A 16,412-nucleotide genomic window follows, 5' to 3' on the forward strand; every position below is an offset into this window, starting at 1 on the left:
ACAGACACACACATGCTAAACACACACACAAATCAGGAAATCATGGCATGTTTTAATCTCCCACCTGCCTGAACATTGTCGTTAAAGAATGGATTCCCACCATCCCATAAATTCAGAGGCCTCCAAAATAGTTTGCACCGTCACAGTTTCTTAGTGTGTGTGTGTTTCAGTTTGTTTGTGTGTGTATGTGTATGTATGCGTCACAGGCTGATGGGAGGACCTATTGGAGGGCTCCCTGTAATGGCTGGAATGGAATTAATGGAACCGAGTCAAACGTGGTTTCCACATGTTTGTGTTTGATACCGTTACATTTATTCCATTCAAATTAGCCCATCCTCCTATAGCTCCTCCCACCAGCCTCCACTGGTGTGTGTGTGCATGCGTGTGTGTGCTTGTGCATTCCTGTGTGAGTGAGTGTGTGCCAGTTTGTGAGTGTATGAAAGCTAATCTGTAAGGACAGAAACCTAGCATGAGTTTCCCTGGAGTTAGTGATCCCTAGGGGGTTATCAACTATCACACACACAGCCAATATCTCCTAAACCCAACCCAGGGCCTTCCTCGTACAAACCCACATTCATATCCCATTACCATCTAACACTTTGGATGCATCCTAAATGGCACTGTATTTGTTTTATAGTGCACTACATTTGAACAGAGCCCTAGGTCAAATGTAGTGCACTATAAAGGGAAAAGGGTGCCATTTGGGAATTAGTCTATTTCCGACTACCTAATTATAATTTTTTATGCTGACATATGTCATGGACTGCTGTTTTAGCCAATGGACTAGACCCCCAGTAACCCCCACCCCACCCCCGCCTCCCCCTCACCCTCCATCACTTCCTTCACAATTGTTTAAACCCAAATCAATTAAAGATTCTTCAAAGCCATCAAACATAAAACATTGTCGCCCCCAGTCCCCCAAATGAACAAACAGCAGGAGTTAACGCGAGACGTAATCAAAAAGCGCAAGTCGGAATGGCGCTATGCAAATTAACTTCGCCGGGAACACATGCTCCCATCGCCCCGCCGTGCCATTTAGGGAAGGGGATAAACTGTTGTTTAGATGCATGTGGACACTGTTCACATTTGTGCTCCGTGTTTGCCTCAAAGCACTGTACCTTAGCTAGAATATCGTAGCTTAGCATGCAGACAACAACCTAAGTGTACATTATCCTTACAGCTCAATGGTAAATATTTTTTTTCACATTTTCCCTTTGTCATAGTTCAGCCATGGTGTTTGAGTTCATAAACCAACAATATCACTAGCTATGGCTTCAGCAAAAAAATGAATTTCTGGGTCCCGTAGAAAGACATTTGTCTCATGATGATACAATAAGTCTGTAGTTTTGATATACATTTTGAGGTACATTTTGTGTTAATGATTTGTTTTGGCGACATTGGCTGGGGTACAATCAATCAAAACACACAATTTAAAAAACTTTTAAAAATGATATATGACTAAATGTCATTGAGCAGACTTCATGTCAATAGACTACACACTGAAAGTGAGGTACAGTGGTACTAAAGTGATGTTGAAACTGTATGTTGTTCTGTAAGATGTCAGCACACACACAGTAATGTTTACGTGATGGTGTACACACAGACGTACAGAGTTGGCATAGACAGACACATATATGTCCATTGGCTTGCTTCTGTTTGCAGGGCAATGGTGGTTTAGTGAGCCTAAAGCCAGGGCCTGTGCTTCACTACAGGATGGACAGTCTATGGAGGGATGGGATTTAGTGCCAAGGGGCAAGGCGTACACTATTGATGTAAACTGCATACTGTACTACTTATGTTCTATATTACTCAAGAAGAGTCAATGCAGAGAGTGCCACTGCAATTAAAACGAGAATTATACTGTTCATCTGTGGACACTGTTCACTATTCAGGCACAGGCCCACACACATAAACACTCATGCACACAAACACTCCGCTCCTCCTTCCCATATTTTAGCCTCTATGAAGGTAGATTGACATGTATCCACTTACGCCATATGGCTATTTAGCACACAAAAAATGCCACATAGTACCAATGCCACACTAGTACCAACTCCTCTGTTCTTAACTGACTTGCCTAGTTAAATAAAGGTTAAATAAATAAATAAAATAAATGGTACGTGATGTGGCAAATGCAGGAATTGTGTCCACAATCCTGGTGGTATGTTGTGAATTATTATGTTTCCTTTCCAATATGTTATTTCATAAAGGTATCCCCTTGGCCTCTTAGAATGGAGTCCAATATCTCAAACCCAATTTCAGCATGTACTGTACACAATCCCAGCAGTCCAACGTCCTTGGTTTTACCATTAGAACTTTTAGATGCATTGGAGAGGGAATGGTAAATGCCAAAGTAATTGACCCGTCAATGACTTATTCACGGTCCTCCGCCTCCCTCACGCCGCTCAACACAAAAATAGTTTTCCAGGTCTACACAAATTAATATTTAATTATTCAGTGCTACTTTGGCATGTTAAGCCATAACATTGCTGTCTAATGGGAGAAAGCAATATGAAGATTTTTTTGTAAATGTAACTGATCAGCTCGATTCGGTCTTATGTAGCAACATTTGAAATGGTGTTTTTTACATTGAATAAATGTAGCGACTCAGAGCTAGAAAATGGTATATCACACACTACAGTTGAGGAACAATGGGAAAGTAATTCTGCTTGGAAAACCTAACTTTTGAGAAAATGGCCTTTGAATATTTTGGTACACCTATTGGAGAGCTCCTCTTTGTCTACACCCGTTCAGCATCGTTCAAACCCCCTTAAGCTTTAACCCCAACCATCTCTTTAATCCGAGTGTTCTGTCCTAACAACAGCAGTCAAGCACCCAGGCTAACTGGCTAACGTTGGCTAGCTTGCTAGCTACTTCCAGACACAAATGAGAGAACAGCTCACTCTGACCATTTTCTTTGCCCTAGTAGAGCTGATTAGGCTGTTTTTTATGTTATCCAGAGCGCTGGTGACTGCTGGCAACAATTTACGCTTTTTTGCCCACGTTTACTGACACCGGCCATATTCAACGGGTGTGGAGCGTTCGTAAATTCGTCAGTTATTCTGCACTCTGGCACACTCAGATGAGAGTGCTCTGAATCGGAGTAAAATGCCAGAGCAAATTTACCAGCTATATCTATCAACAGTTGTCACAATACATCATTAGCATTCTATTGTAATGGTTACCTGCATAGTGGAATCTTTCGCTAAGACATATAGCTATCTAGCTAAACAATGAACCATAATCCCAACTCATGACATTACTACTCTGCATGAATATGCAGGTAGTTAACCAACCAGTCTCAATGTCAGATAGCTAACATGAGGCTATAACTAGCAAAGTAAATGGCTCTGAGATATGAATAATATTACAACACAGATCATACACGTAATGTTAGTTAGTTGACCTAACAACAGCAGTCAAGCATCCAAGCTAACTGGCCAACGTTGGCTAGCTTTCTAGCTATTTCTAGATACACATGAGAGAACAGCTCACTCTGACCATTTTACTCGCCGTAGCAGAGCTGGTTAGGCTGTTTTTATGTCATCCAGAGTATTGGTGATTGCAACTGTGCTGCTGGCAACAATTTAATTACACTTTTTTTGCCAACGTTTACTGACACTGGCCATATTCAACGGGTGTTGAGCGTTCATAAATTTGACGGTTATTCATACACGTAATGTTAGCTAGCGAGCCAGCCAAGTAACATTAGCTAGTGAGCTAACAGTACACTAACTTGATATGAAAACAACCTTCTGAGAAATTTAGAAACGTGTAATATCTGAAAATGTAGCTAGCCAGACTATCTTACCCGTATACATGGATGGACGCTTCTCCCTCTGTCACGGATGCCATGGTTGCCCTTAGTTTGAAGATGTAATACGGAGACAGGGGTCCTTAACTATCATACTCTAATTCCACTGATTTCAAAACTCGGTCCTCCAGAAAGTGGAGAGCAACAACAAGTATGCAGTTCTACTACACAATATATATACAAAAATTAGCCAGGTTAGACAGGATTACCTACACATACTGACCAGTTCAAAAATACAGAAGCGTGCTACATGGCAGACCAATCCGAACATGTCCAGCCCACTCATTATCTCAGCCAATCATCGACTTACTGTGAATGAAGTGCTTTGAACACACAAATGTATCGAGTAACCGGAGCCCACAGATTTACATCATCGCGGCGTATAGCCTGAAACTATGAGGTTTGTCTAACCTGGTCCTTGGCCAGGTTAGAGGGAACTTGATTTGGTGGTTTTCTCCTACCATTGTTCAAACAAAACGGAACCCAACAGCTTTTCGGCGTCTTAGCTATAAAAGCAGGGTTAGTTATTAACATTAGCTAGTGTGAGTCATCAGGCTACTTATCAGCCTCACAGCAGTCAAGCAATGCATTCCGCCAAGAGTCATTCACAATCTAGTCCGGTTGCAGCCACAATTAGACCTCATATTTGTTTGCCTAGCAATTATCAAATGTACATTGTTTAAATCACACATTTACAAGTCTCAGTCAAAATGACAGCTCCAATAAGCCCCCTATGGTGAACGACATGTGAACGAGAGGCTCATAGAACCAAACTTACTCTTTCAAGTTTTCAGTTCATCATTCACCGTTAGGGGGTCCTGCAGTTATACTGCACTGTAACTGCAGTTCAACTGCAAAATTATTGTAGTAAAAAAAAACGGTTATTTTGGAAACAGTATTTGGAGCCTACTGCAGTTATACTGCATTCTAACTACAGTTATAATACAGTGTACTGCAGTTATACTGCAATCTGACTGCAAGGATGTGGCTATCTAGCTAGTATCAACAAGGGCTTTCTACGACCCTGCCAAGCCGCACTGCTCGCTTAACCCAAAAGCCAGCCGCACCAATGTGTCGGAGGAAACATGTCTGTCTGATAGTATGATGGTCAAAGATAAAGTATAAAAAATAAAGTCAAAATAAAACATAATAAAAAGTATGTTTGAATGACACTGAGGGGCAGTGTTTTTACAGCAAATGCCTGTTTGCCTGAGGCTGATGCCGTGCAGGTGTTTGTACACATGCATATACACATACTCTCATTCAAATACACACATGTAAATAGTGCCAGACATGCACTCAAACATATACAGTTGGCCTTGTTGTTATGATTTTAGTTGTCCTTGATGTCCTTTGGTTTGTTTGCATTCTTGTTTTCTGTTTTATTTTGTCTATTTCTTTTTCTCATGAGTTCATTTTCTTGGTTTGTTGGTGCATTGGGGGATTCTTGGGGGTGGGGAATGGAATTACATTTTTTTATTGTGAGAGGTGACTGTGGGAGGGGTCTCGGATGGTTGAGGGATAGCTATGGAGAACTGTGGGGGGATCTTGGAGGGTTGGCGTCCCTGTTTTTTTTGGCCTTGTGGGAGATCTGTCGATGTGCCCTTGAGCAGGGCGTTGACCCTGGATGCTTCTGTGTGTCGCTCTGAATGGGAGTCTGTTGGATGACTGGTGTGGTGTAGTTGTTGAGCGGCTTCACTGCAAGTATATTGTATGTTTTGGATATTCAATTTCTAAAAAAAAATTTAAAAAATGTTAAAAAATCACAGACCAGCTGACGACCGAAGTCACCTTACAGGCGCCCGGCCCACCACAAGGAGTCGCTAGAGTGCAATGGGACAAGGAAATCCCAGCCAGCCAAACCCTCCCATAACACTGACAATTGTGCGCCGTCTCATGGGTACGGCCGGCTGTGACACAGCCTGGGATTGAAGTGGCGCATCAAAGTGACGCAATGCAGTGCCTTAGACCGCTGCGCCACTCGGGAGGCCCCTGGATTGGAGTATTTTAACAAGGCTGAGTGACTGGCGGCTTCAAGGTTTCTCCATGTTGCAAATGTTTAGGATACATTAACGTAACATGCCATAACTGTTACGTTAATTAACTATTACGATTCATTTATGTATATTCGTTTTTCTATGATCTCTAAAACAGCTATCTCATGAATATATAGCAATGTGTTTGTATTCTGGAGCTGGTTGGTGGAAGATGGTCCTCCAAGAGAATACACTCAACTACCCTCTCTCGTAACGTATCTCTCTCTCCTTCCCTCCCCCACACAGCATCCTCCGACCGAGTCCCACCCATCATCCGCCAAGGACCGGCCAATCAAACGCTGGCGCCGGGTTCCACGGCCCATTTACAGTGCCACGTGATGGGCAACCCTCTGCCCAGCATTCAATGGGAGAAGGATGGCCAGAGGATCCTGGGAGATGAGCGTGTCAGCCTGATGGAGAACGGAATGTTCCAGATCACAAACCTGCAGGTACCTGAAAATAACTTAAATAGAACGTTCCCAATAATTCTTAAGAACATAGAAAGAATGTTCCCAATAATGCTCATGAACGCTGCAAGAATGTTCCCATTGATTCTCCTTCCATCCTCCTTCGTAAATGCCATCACTCCCTGGATATTAGTAAATGAAATTAAACGCTTCACATTTCCTCTCAATGCACTCCAAGTCTCATCATGGCCAATCTTCTGAGCTAATTCTCCTAGGTGATACTAAGGAACCGCATGCAGTCACAACTGAGTGCTGTTTCCAATGCAATCCAATCAACTTCTCAGCCTTAATGGTATTTAGCTTAAATTCATTTATTGTACTATTATGACTCACTGCAAGTCACAGCAATAGGCATAGCAGTTTTGAGATGCCACGGCAAAGCAACCTGTCCATTTGATATATTGATATTTACTCATTGAGCGTCATACAGGTCATAGTAGCCGTCCACTCTAAAACACAACTCAGCAATCTAATGCAATCTAATTGAGAGGCAGATATTAATATTGGAATACTGGCAGAGTGGCTTTTTTATGGTTTATGGGTGAGTCAGTGATTTAGTGATTGGTGGTCGAGTTTCTGTGGCGTCATAAAGCTTGGCGGTGATGCATACTCGCCAAGGTAATGAACGAGTGCAATCGATAGTGGTAGTACAGTGCATTGCGAAAGTATTCGGCCGCCTTGAACTTTGCGACCTTTTGCCACATTTCAGGCTTCAAACATAAAGATATAAAACTGTATTTTTTTGTAAAGAATCAACAACAAGTGGGACACAATCATGAAGTGGAACAACATTTATTGGATATTTCAAACTTTTTTAACAAATCAAAAACTGAAAAATTGAGCGTGCAAAATTATTCAGCCCCTTTACTTTCAGTGCAGCAAACTCTCTCCAGAAGTTCAGTGAGGATCTCTGAATGATCCAATGTTGACCTAAATGACTAATGATGATAAATACAATCCACCTGTGTGTAATCAAGTCTCCGTATAAATGCACCTGCACTGTGATAGTCTCAGAGGTCCGTTAAAAGTGCAGAGAGCATCATGAAGAACAAGGAACACACCAGGCAGGTCCGAGATACTGTTGTGAAGAAGTTTAAAGCCGGATTTGGATACAAAAAGATTTCCCAAGCTTTAAACATCCCAAGGAGCACTGTGTAAGCGATAATATTGAAATGGAAGGAGTATCAGACCACTGCAAATCTACCAAGACCTGGCCGTCCCTCTAAACTTTCAGCTCATACAAGGAGAAGACTGATCAGAGATGCAGCCAAGAGGCCCATGATCACTCTGGATGAACTGCAGAGATCTACACCTGAGGTGGGAGACTCTGTCCATAGGACAACAATCAGTCGTATATTGCACAAATCTGGCCTTTATGGAAGAGTGGCAAGAAGAAAGTCATTTCTTAAAGATATCCATAAAAAGTGTCGTTTTAAGTTTGCCACAAGCCACCTGGGAGACACACCAAACATGTGGAAGAAGGTGCTCTGGTCAGATGAAACCAAAATTGAACTTTTTGGCAACAATGCAAAATGTTATGTTTGGCGTAAAAGCAACACAGCTCATCACCCTGAACACACCATCCCCACTGTCAAACATGGTGGTGGCAGCATCATGGTTTGGGCCTGCTTTTCTTCAGCAGGGACAGGGAAGATGGTTAAAATTGATGGGAAGATGGATGGAGCCAAATACAGGACCATTCTGGAAGAAAACCTGATGGAGTCTGCAAAAGACCTGAGACTGGGACGGAGATTTGTCTTCCAACAAGACAATGATCCAAAACATAAAGCAAAATCTACAATGGAATGGTTAAAAAATAAACATATCCAGGTGTTAGAATGGCCAAGTCAAAGTCCAGACCTGAATCCAATCGAGAATCTGTGGAAATAACTGAAAACTGCTGTTCACAAATGCTCTCCCACCAACCTCACTGAGCTCGAGCTGTTTTGCAAGGAGGAATGGGAAAAAATGTCAGTCTCTCGATGTGCAAACCTGATAGAGACATACCCCAAGCGACATACAGCTGTAATCGCAGCAAAAGGTGGTGCTACAAAGTATTAACTTAAGGGGGCTGAATAATTTTGCACGCCCAATTTTTCAGTTTTTGATTTGTTAAAAAAGTTTGAAATATCCAATAAATGTCGTTCCACTTCATGATTGTGTCCCACTTGTTGTTGATTCTTCACAAAAAAATACAGTTTTATATCTTTATGTTTGAAGCCTGAAATGTGGCAAAAGGTCGCAAAGTTCAAGGGGGCCGAATACTTTCGCAAGGCACTGTATATGCACGGATAATGATATACATTCTACCAAGAGCTCTCTGGGGTTGCTCTCCTTTTATCAGGGTGCTCATCTTTTAACTAAAGCAGAGTGGGGCACAGGAAGTTGACTTCTGGTGGAGGTAGGAGAGGTGAGAGAGGAGGGTGGGGTGGAGAAGAGAGGGCAGGGGACCCGACAGATGGTCGGTTTGTTCCTCTCTGTGACTGAAGAGATGCCCATTACCCCGGGACCAGAGCAAGAACGAGGGGGATGGAAAGAAAATAGATGAGAAAGAAAGACAGGATATTGAGATGAGAGAGAAACAGAACAAGTCAAGGAAGATGCTACAATATAGAGAAAGAGTGCACTCGAGATGATATCAGAACAGCGAGGATGTGGAGAAAAACTCTTGCCTCCTTCATACATTTTTAACAATCTGTTTAGCGCAACCCCCTAAGCTGCCAACTATGATTAATAGTTAGATGCCCGGCCATTTACCCCTTCCCACTCCTCTCCTCCAATCACCAGTCACCAACATGGACCTGCCGCCACAGACAGCCACATCCTTGGCTGCCATACAGGTCCGTTCAGGGTCAGCCGGCCTATAGGAAGAGAGAAGGAAGAGTGATGTACTGTTCGACTTGGAGTCACCTCTCCTGTCTCTCTTGGGGCTTTTAGACAGGGCACTTAGACTTGTGTAATGCCATCGCCACAGCAACTGGCCAGCCAGCCACACACACACACACACACACACACACACACACACACACACACACACACACGCACAGAGAAGTAGATGGCATCCAAGCACCAACCACATTGCATTATATTGATTGCATTGTGTTGTCTCGCTTTGTGTTTTTTGTAGTGTGCTTTGCATAATTAATTAGCTTTGTTTTGAATAAGAGTGGTTTTAAATTAACCAAAAGGTCTGCAAACCTAGTTGTTAGTTTGAAATCTGTGTTTGTGTGTGATTGTGTAGCCCACTAACCTGCAAGCGGGTGGCCGTGAGCTGTCACCATCATTAGATCCTTGTCTGCAAATTAAAGTCTCTACATCTTCCACTGTTGTGAGCAATTTCTAGCCCCTGTCTAGCTCTGAGCTTCCCAATGAATTTTTAATGACCCACACTTAGTCTCTCACACACACACACACACACACACACACACACACACACACACACACACACACACACACACACACACACACACACACACACACACACACACACACACACACACACACACACACACACACACACACACACACACACACACACAACGTTTCCCTTGCTAGTAGCATGGCTATGGATCATCAGCCCGTATTGCTGCTTACTGTTGAGTGCTCAGTATGCAGCACAGTCAGAGCCACAGAAATATGAAGTGCTGTATGAGCCGCAGAAGTTTGCAGACCCCTCTGGTTACATATTCCACCTCTTTTCAATGCCATGTTCATTATGCCCAGCACAATACCATTGTCTACATAATGTGAACAGTCCTTTAACCTCCTTTAAACGTTGGGGTACAACAGTTGAACTAAGCTTATGAGGCATTTATAAGATAGTGTTCTTTAAAAATCAATTGGTAGATATAATACATTTATAAGTCCAAAAATGTATCTAGCAATGGCAGATTGCCCCTTAAAACTCTCACATTGGTACCAAAGGATCAGGGCCCATATTTATAAAGTCTTTCATAGTAGGAATGCTGATCTATTATCAGTTTTGCCTTTTAGATCATATATGAATACAATTACATGGACAGTGGGGAACTGATCCTAGATCAGAAACTCTAACCCGAGACGCTTTATGTGCACAGGCCCAGAGGTACTATAGTAAAGAAAACTAAAATAACAGCACATATGCTCCAAACCCTTTTTGAGGAACTGTGGTTTCTCTATTAAGGGACTAGCTAGCAGTGTTACAGCTACATGTGAGACTTCATTGACAGCAAAGCGTAAAGTTACTCTTTATTAATGTTCATGGGACCATATGAGCACAAATGTACATATCCAACAACTATGTTCCAATAGACCATACTGTAAATAGAATAGTTCCCCATTAACCATTATGAGAATAGTACTTATTAGATCAGAGCAATAAAACATATGGGTATCTTTGGGGAGATACACAGAATTGTTATACATAGTTAACAGTCTTTGGAGACTACAGATAGCCCATAGATTTTAGGTAGATGTTCATGTTGACTTATCTGGAAAGATTTGCTCCAGAACACCTGAATGTGAAAAGGCAAAGGCATTGTGCTTCTGTGCATATACACCGATGTTAACTAGGCCCTCTCTCTTGTTGCCAGGAAACCGACTCTGGGGCCTATACCTGTGTGGCTTCCAGCTCCAGCGGAGAAACGATGTGGAGCGGTGTACTCACTGTTAAAGGTAAATGCCCACACATGTAGACACGCGCGCACACACACACATGCACACGGACACAGTGAATGATAAATCTACTGTAATAAACTCCTCCCTACGGTATTAGATTGCCTCTGCCCTGTCATTGTCACGTTGGCATGAAGGATCGGCAGACAGACGCAGGAATGCGTAATAGTGTTTATTATTAAGCACAAATTACTGCGTGCCGTGTAAAGGCACGGGGGGATCCGTGACAGCAGAGCAATGACACCGGCCTCGAGGACAATCACAGGAATGGAGTGCAGGTCGATCAGGACCCGATGCAGCTGCTGAAGTTGCGTCGGACGGGCCAGTTGCTGCTGCCAAAGTTGCGGCGGCATTGGACGGACCAGTAGCAGTGGCGCCGGACAAACTAGTTGTAGCATCGTCGGACGGGCCAGTTGTAGCTGCCGAAGTTGCAGCAACGCCAGACGGACCAGTCGCAGCATTGTCGGATGGGCCATTCCCGCTGTCTCCCTTAATGGTCGATTATTCTGTCACGTTGGTAACAATGATTTGGGAGACAGACACTGGAATGCGTAATATTTGTTTTAAAAATGAAGCACAAATTCCGGTGTGCCATGTAAAGGCATGGGGACGAAGACCAAACAAACACGTAACAGAAACACAGGGTAGAAACCCAAACAAAAAAACTAGAAGTACCTTCAATAAATAAAACATGCACACAATGATTAACACATGGGACGAGACCCGTAATCATCTGCGCAGAATCCACAAGGGCACGAAAGCCCAAAACACACAGCACAGGTACTCACACGCACCAACTGACATTGTAACAAGAATCAACCCCCAAATGGAAACCAAAGGGCAAATATATACAAAAACAATCAGTGGGAATAGGGGCCAGGTGTGTCCAGAAAGATCCGTGACAGTCATGCCCATATAAGATCATTGAATCAAGAAATAAGGCAGAGGTCTTGTGATATTGTGGTTGAAATCACACCTAGGGGCGTTGCTTGGCCCATGGCGAAGCAAAAGGATGATGAGTTGGAATAAGTAGTGTCTTATCGCTGTTATGAAATGCTAATGTTTGATGAAGCTTGATAAGATGGTATTTAGTGCCTACTAATGCATCGTAAACCAACCAAACAGAAACTCTGATAATTCACAACTAAACTGTTATTCAGCCAGTCCGTCAAAGTCAGTTACTGTGATCAGGGCTGGGGTGTCGGTTCCATTTCAACTCCTTATTGACAATAATGTTGCTTTTCAATTCGTAATTGACAGAATTTAAATGGAATTGACCTTATTGCATGAATTATTTATTCGTAACTCTTTAGACCACAAAAGGGCTTCCAACAACAGTTATATTGAAAATGGTACTACTAAATATAGGAGATTCACTACCATCCAGCTACCTTCTCATCCTCTGTCTCTATTGTCTCTTTTTAAATGCATTTTAAATAAAGTTTGATTTGATTGTGATTTTCAGAGAGTGGAGGTTCGTCTGTGCCCCAGGCATCAGAACCCTTCCAGCTACCGGGACCTCCGCAGAAGCCTGTGGTGACCGACGTGACCCGCAACAGTGTCACCCTCACCTGGCAGCCCAACGCCCATGAGGGGGGGGCTGCCGTCACCTCCTACATCATCGAGGCCTTCAGGTGGGTGGAGTCGACAGTAGAAGATAGACCTGGGATGCGTTCTGTAGGGCTCAACCTTGTGGTATATTCTGTAGAACAGACAGAAAGACAGATTTGAAAAACATTTTTTTCTTAGAAGTAACACGAAACATCTGAAGACACACTTTCCCTAACACACATTTTCTATCCACCAGCCCACTGCCATCTCTCTAGCCAGAGGTTGCTGTGTGCAGCCATCCCTCATCGTTTCTTAATGGTGTGTCAGCCCCCCTGCGGACACACAGACTCTGACACCTTTCACATTCTAATCAACCCCAGCTAGGTTGGCAGCTGGCCCATGCTAAGCCACTCCCCAAATCTCCCAGCTGCCCCCACTTTGCTTTTATTCCACATCAAACAAATCAAAATCAAATCACATTTTATTGGTCGCAAACACATATTTAGCAGATGTTATTGCGGGTTTTACGTCCGTCGTTAGATGAATGAGACCAAAGCACAGTGTGGAAAGTGTTCATGATTTTTAAAACTGAACTCCGACAAAACAACAAAATACAAAACGGAACATAAAGTTCTGCAGCGCTAGACAGCAACTATGCAAAAACAAGATCCCACTATCTAAGGTGTGAAAAAGGGCTGCCTAAGTATGATCCCCAATCAGAGACAACGATAGACAGCTGCCTCTGATTGGGAACCCTACCCGGCCAACAAAGAAATATAAAAACTAGAATGCACACCAAAATCACACCCCGACCGAACCAAATAGAGAAATAAAAAGGCTCTCAGAGGTCAGGGTGTGACAGAGGATGTGTAGCGAAATGCTTGTATTCCTAGCTCCAACAGTTCAGTAATATCTAACAATTCACAACAATCTAAAAGTAAAATAAAGGAATTAAGAAATAATTAATACTGGATATATATTATTTAAAATATTAGGACGAGCAATGTCAGTGTATATGCATGCGGCAGGTAGCCTAGTGGTTAGAGCATTGGACTTAATCCCCGAGCTGACAAGGTAAAAATCTGTCGTTCTGCCCCTGAACAAGGTAGTTAACCCACTGTTCCTAGGTCATCATTGAAAATAAGAATTTGTTCTTAACTGACTTGCCTAGTTAAATAAAGGCAAAAATAAAATAAATATATACAGTACCAGTCAAAATTTTGGACACACCTACTCATTCAAGGGTTTTTCTTTATTTGGACTATTTTCTACATTGTAGAATAGTAGTCAAGACATCAAAACTATGAAATAACACATATGGAATCATGAAGTAACTAAGAAAGTGTTAAACAAATCAAAATATATTTTATATTTGAGATTCTTCAAAGTAGCCACCGTTTGCCTTGATGACAGCTTTGCATACTCTTGGCATTCTCTCAACCAGCTTCATGAGGTAGTCACCTGGAAGGAATGCATTTCAATTAACAGGTGAGCCTTGTAAAAAGTTAAATTGTAGAATTTCTTTCCTTCTTATTGCATTTGAGCCAATCAGTTGTGTTGTGACAAGATAGCGTTGGTATACAGAAGATAGCCCTATTTGGTAAAAGACCAAGTCCATATTATGGCAAGAACAGCTCAAAAAAGCAAAGAGAAACAACAGTCCATCATTAATTTAAGGCATGAAGGTCAGTCATTTCGGAAAATTTCAAGAACTTTTAAAGTTTCCTTGAATGCAGTTGCAAAAACCATCAAGTGATTTGTAATGACACACATAAACACACCGTGATCAACTTAGCGCGCCTTCTTGGAAATTAGTGGGGTAATCTAAAATGGTAATGAATTTAAATGCGGATGGCACAGACAGACAAGTCCTTGGGCTATTGTACGCTGAGAGGAATTTTGCCCCCTCCCAACCTGACTCACTAGCCCCCTCATCCCTCTGCTCTCACCTTGCCCCCTGGGCAGTAGTTAGCACCGTGCCAAGTGGGCAAAATTGTGCTGGGGGCTGTGGGGGTGGGAGTGTCCAGGGAGAGAGAAGTGGGGATGAGTGTGTGTGTGACAATGGGGAGATGGAATCCTGACACATTGTTACTGTATGAAGAATGGCAGATGTACCATTCTAAAGGACATGCATGTTTATTGGGAAAGAGTGTATGTTTACGTGTGTATCTGTGTTTTCCTGTGTGTGTGTGCGTCCCACGCTTCAGCCTCTCCTCCGACAAAGTGACCTTAGATTTATCACTACCAGTATTGGGTGGTCTGCTAGAGGAATATTTATGGCTCGCGCAGCTTTTATATCTCTGTCGCCTAATTGCGCAGGTTAGCTGTAAAGTCACTAGTCTGCTGCTGTCTCTGGCAAGATGAAGAAAATAAAAAGTGAACGAATGGAGAGAAATTAGAAAAAATAAAAAAGCGAGGGGTGGAGGAGGTTGTCATGTGACCATGCCACTAAATAATAAGAGGTGACATTTAATCTAAATAAGAAGAGTCAGGAGAGGAAAATGCGGGACCGTCAAAGCCAAAGAAGCTCAACATGTTTCCCTCTACCTTCATCAGATGCGTTGTTCACAAGATTTATCACAGAGCGAAATAGTATCATTATGCAAGTGATCTCACACATTTTCATAAAAACAAGCAATTTTAAAAGGACAAAAAAAACATAAGACTTGACAGAAACACAGCTGGCATTATTGTTATTGTAATCAGAATGAAGACAGTGAATAATAGTTTATCACTATAGAGTAATGACATCGTTGTCACTACAGGGTATAAGGAAGGCTTGCCTTGCACAGTAACTTTACTAACATAATTGGAAATGACACGACATCATTGTCTGTGGTCTCTTACTCTAGCCAATCAGCAGGCAGTACGTGGCAAACGGTGGCTGACCTGGTAAAGTTGGAGAAACACACTGTCAGTGGTCTCTTTCCCAACACCATCTACCTGTTCATCGTCCGAGCGGTCAACGCCTACGGGCTGAGTGACCCCAGCCCCATCTCTGAGCCCGTCCGCACACAAGGTCAGTACCTGGGAGGGGATATAACAGCTTTACCGGACATTTACTATGAAAGACAATTGAAAAAAAATGTAAGCATTACAAGGTGGTTGTTAGTGTAGAGAGAGTGTGAAAAGTTTGAAAGTTAAAACTTTTTTTCTCAAATTTTGAAGCATTTCATCATGAAAGCATGGCGGTTTGAAGGCTTCATAAAAACGATTTAGATTATTTCAATCAAGTGTATATGAGCTACAGTAAGCATCTACTATAGTTTTACTGTTATTGTGTGTCTGATGTTTGTTAATGTTGTGTTTGCAGATGGGAGTCCTACAGGTCAGGGAGTGGACCACAGGCAGGTCCAGAGAGAGTTGGGAGAGGTGGGTGTTCATCTTCAGGAGCCTGTCACACTCACTGCCTCCAGTGTTCAAGTATCATGGATGGTGAGTACCCTGACCTGAGTTTTTACATATTCTTTCACAGGAGAAATATCATCTGTAAGGATGTGCGCTGAGAGTCGGGAAGAAAGTTCAGGTAGTGAGTGTTTAAAGAAAAATTAGCGGAACATAATACAAACAAGAAACACTAACTGCACACAGACAGGAAACTGAAACAGAAACAATGACGCCTGGGGAAGGAACCAAAGGGAGTGACATATATAGGAAGGTAATCAGGGAAGTGATGAGTCTAGGTGAGTCTGATGACCTGCAGGTGAGCGTAACAACGGTGACAGGTGTGCGCCATAACGAGCAGCCTGCTGACCTAGAGGCCGGAGAGGGAGCACACGTGACACCATCAGTTGTACTTTCACACTCTGGAATGTTTTTTTTTCCTACTGTATATCCATTTCCAAGGGCAGTAAAACTGTATAAATGTCTCTTTTTTCTCTCTTTCCACCC

The 16,412-nt window shown here is 42.6% G+C and overlaps 1 protein-coding gene across 2 annotated transcripts in view; it reads left to right on the plus strand.

The window, feature by feature from the left end:
• robo3 (roundabout, axon guidance receptor, homolog 3 (Drosophila)) overlaps positions 1–16,412 on the plus strand; it is a 131,097-nt gene that overhangs the window by 92,655 nt on the left and 22,030 nt on the right. For both annotated transcript variants that reach the window (XM_024393773.2, XM_024393774.2), the window contains 5 exons: positions 6,097–6,299; positions 10,889–10,970; positions 12,436–12,604; positions 15,374–15,540; positions 15,835–15,956. In XM_024393773.2, the coding sequence (XP_024249541.1) occupies positions 6,097–6,299; positions 10,889–10,970; positions 12,436–12,604; positions 15,374–15,540; positions 15,835–15,956 (743 nt within the window). The remainder of the gene's footprint in view (positions 1–6,096; positions 6,300–10,888; positions 10,971–12,435; positions 12,605–15,373; positions 15,541–15,834; positions 15,957–16,412) is intronic.

Source organism: Oncorhynchus tshawytscha, linkage group LG30 (genome assembly GCF_018296145.1).
Source record: "Oncorhynchus tshawytscha isolate Ot180627B linkage group LG30, Otsh_v2.0, whole genome shotgun sequence".
In the NCBI taxonomy this organism is placed as follows: Eukaryota; Metazoa; Chordata; class Actinopteri; order Salmoniformes; family Salmonidae; genus Oncorhynchus; species Oncorhynchus tshawytscha.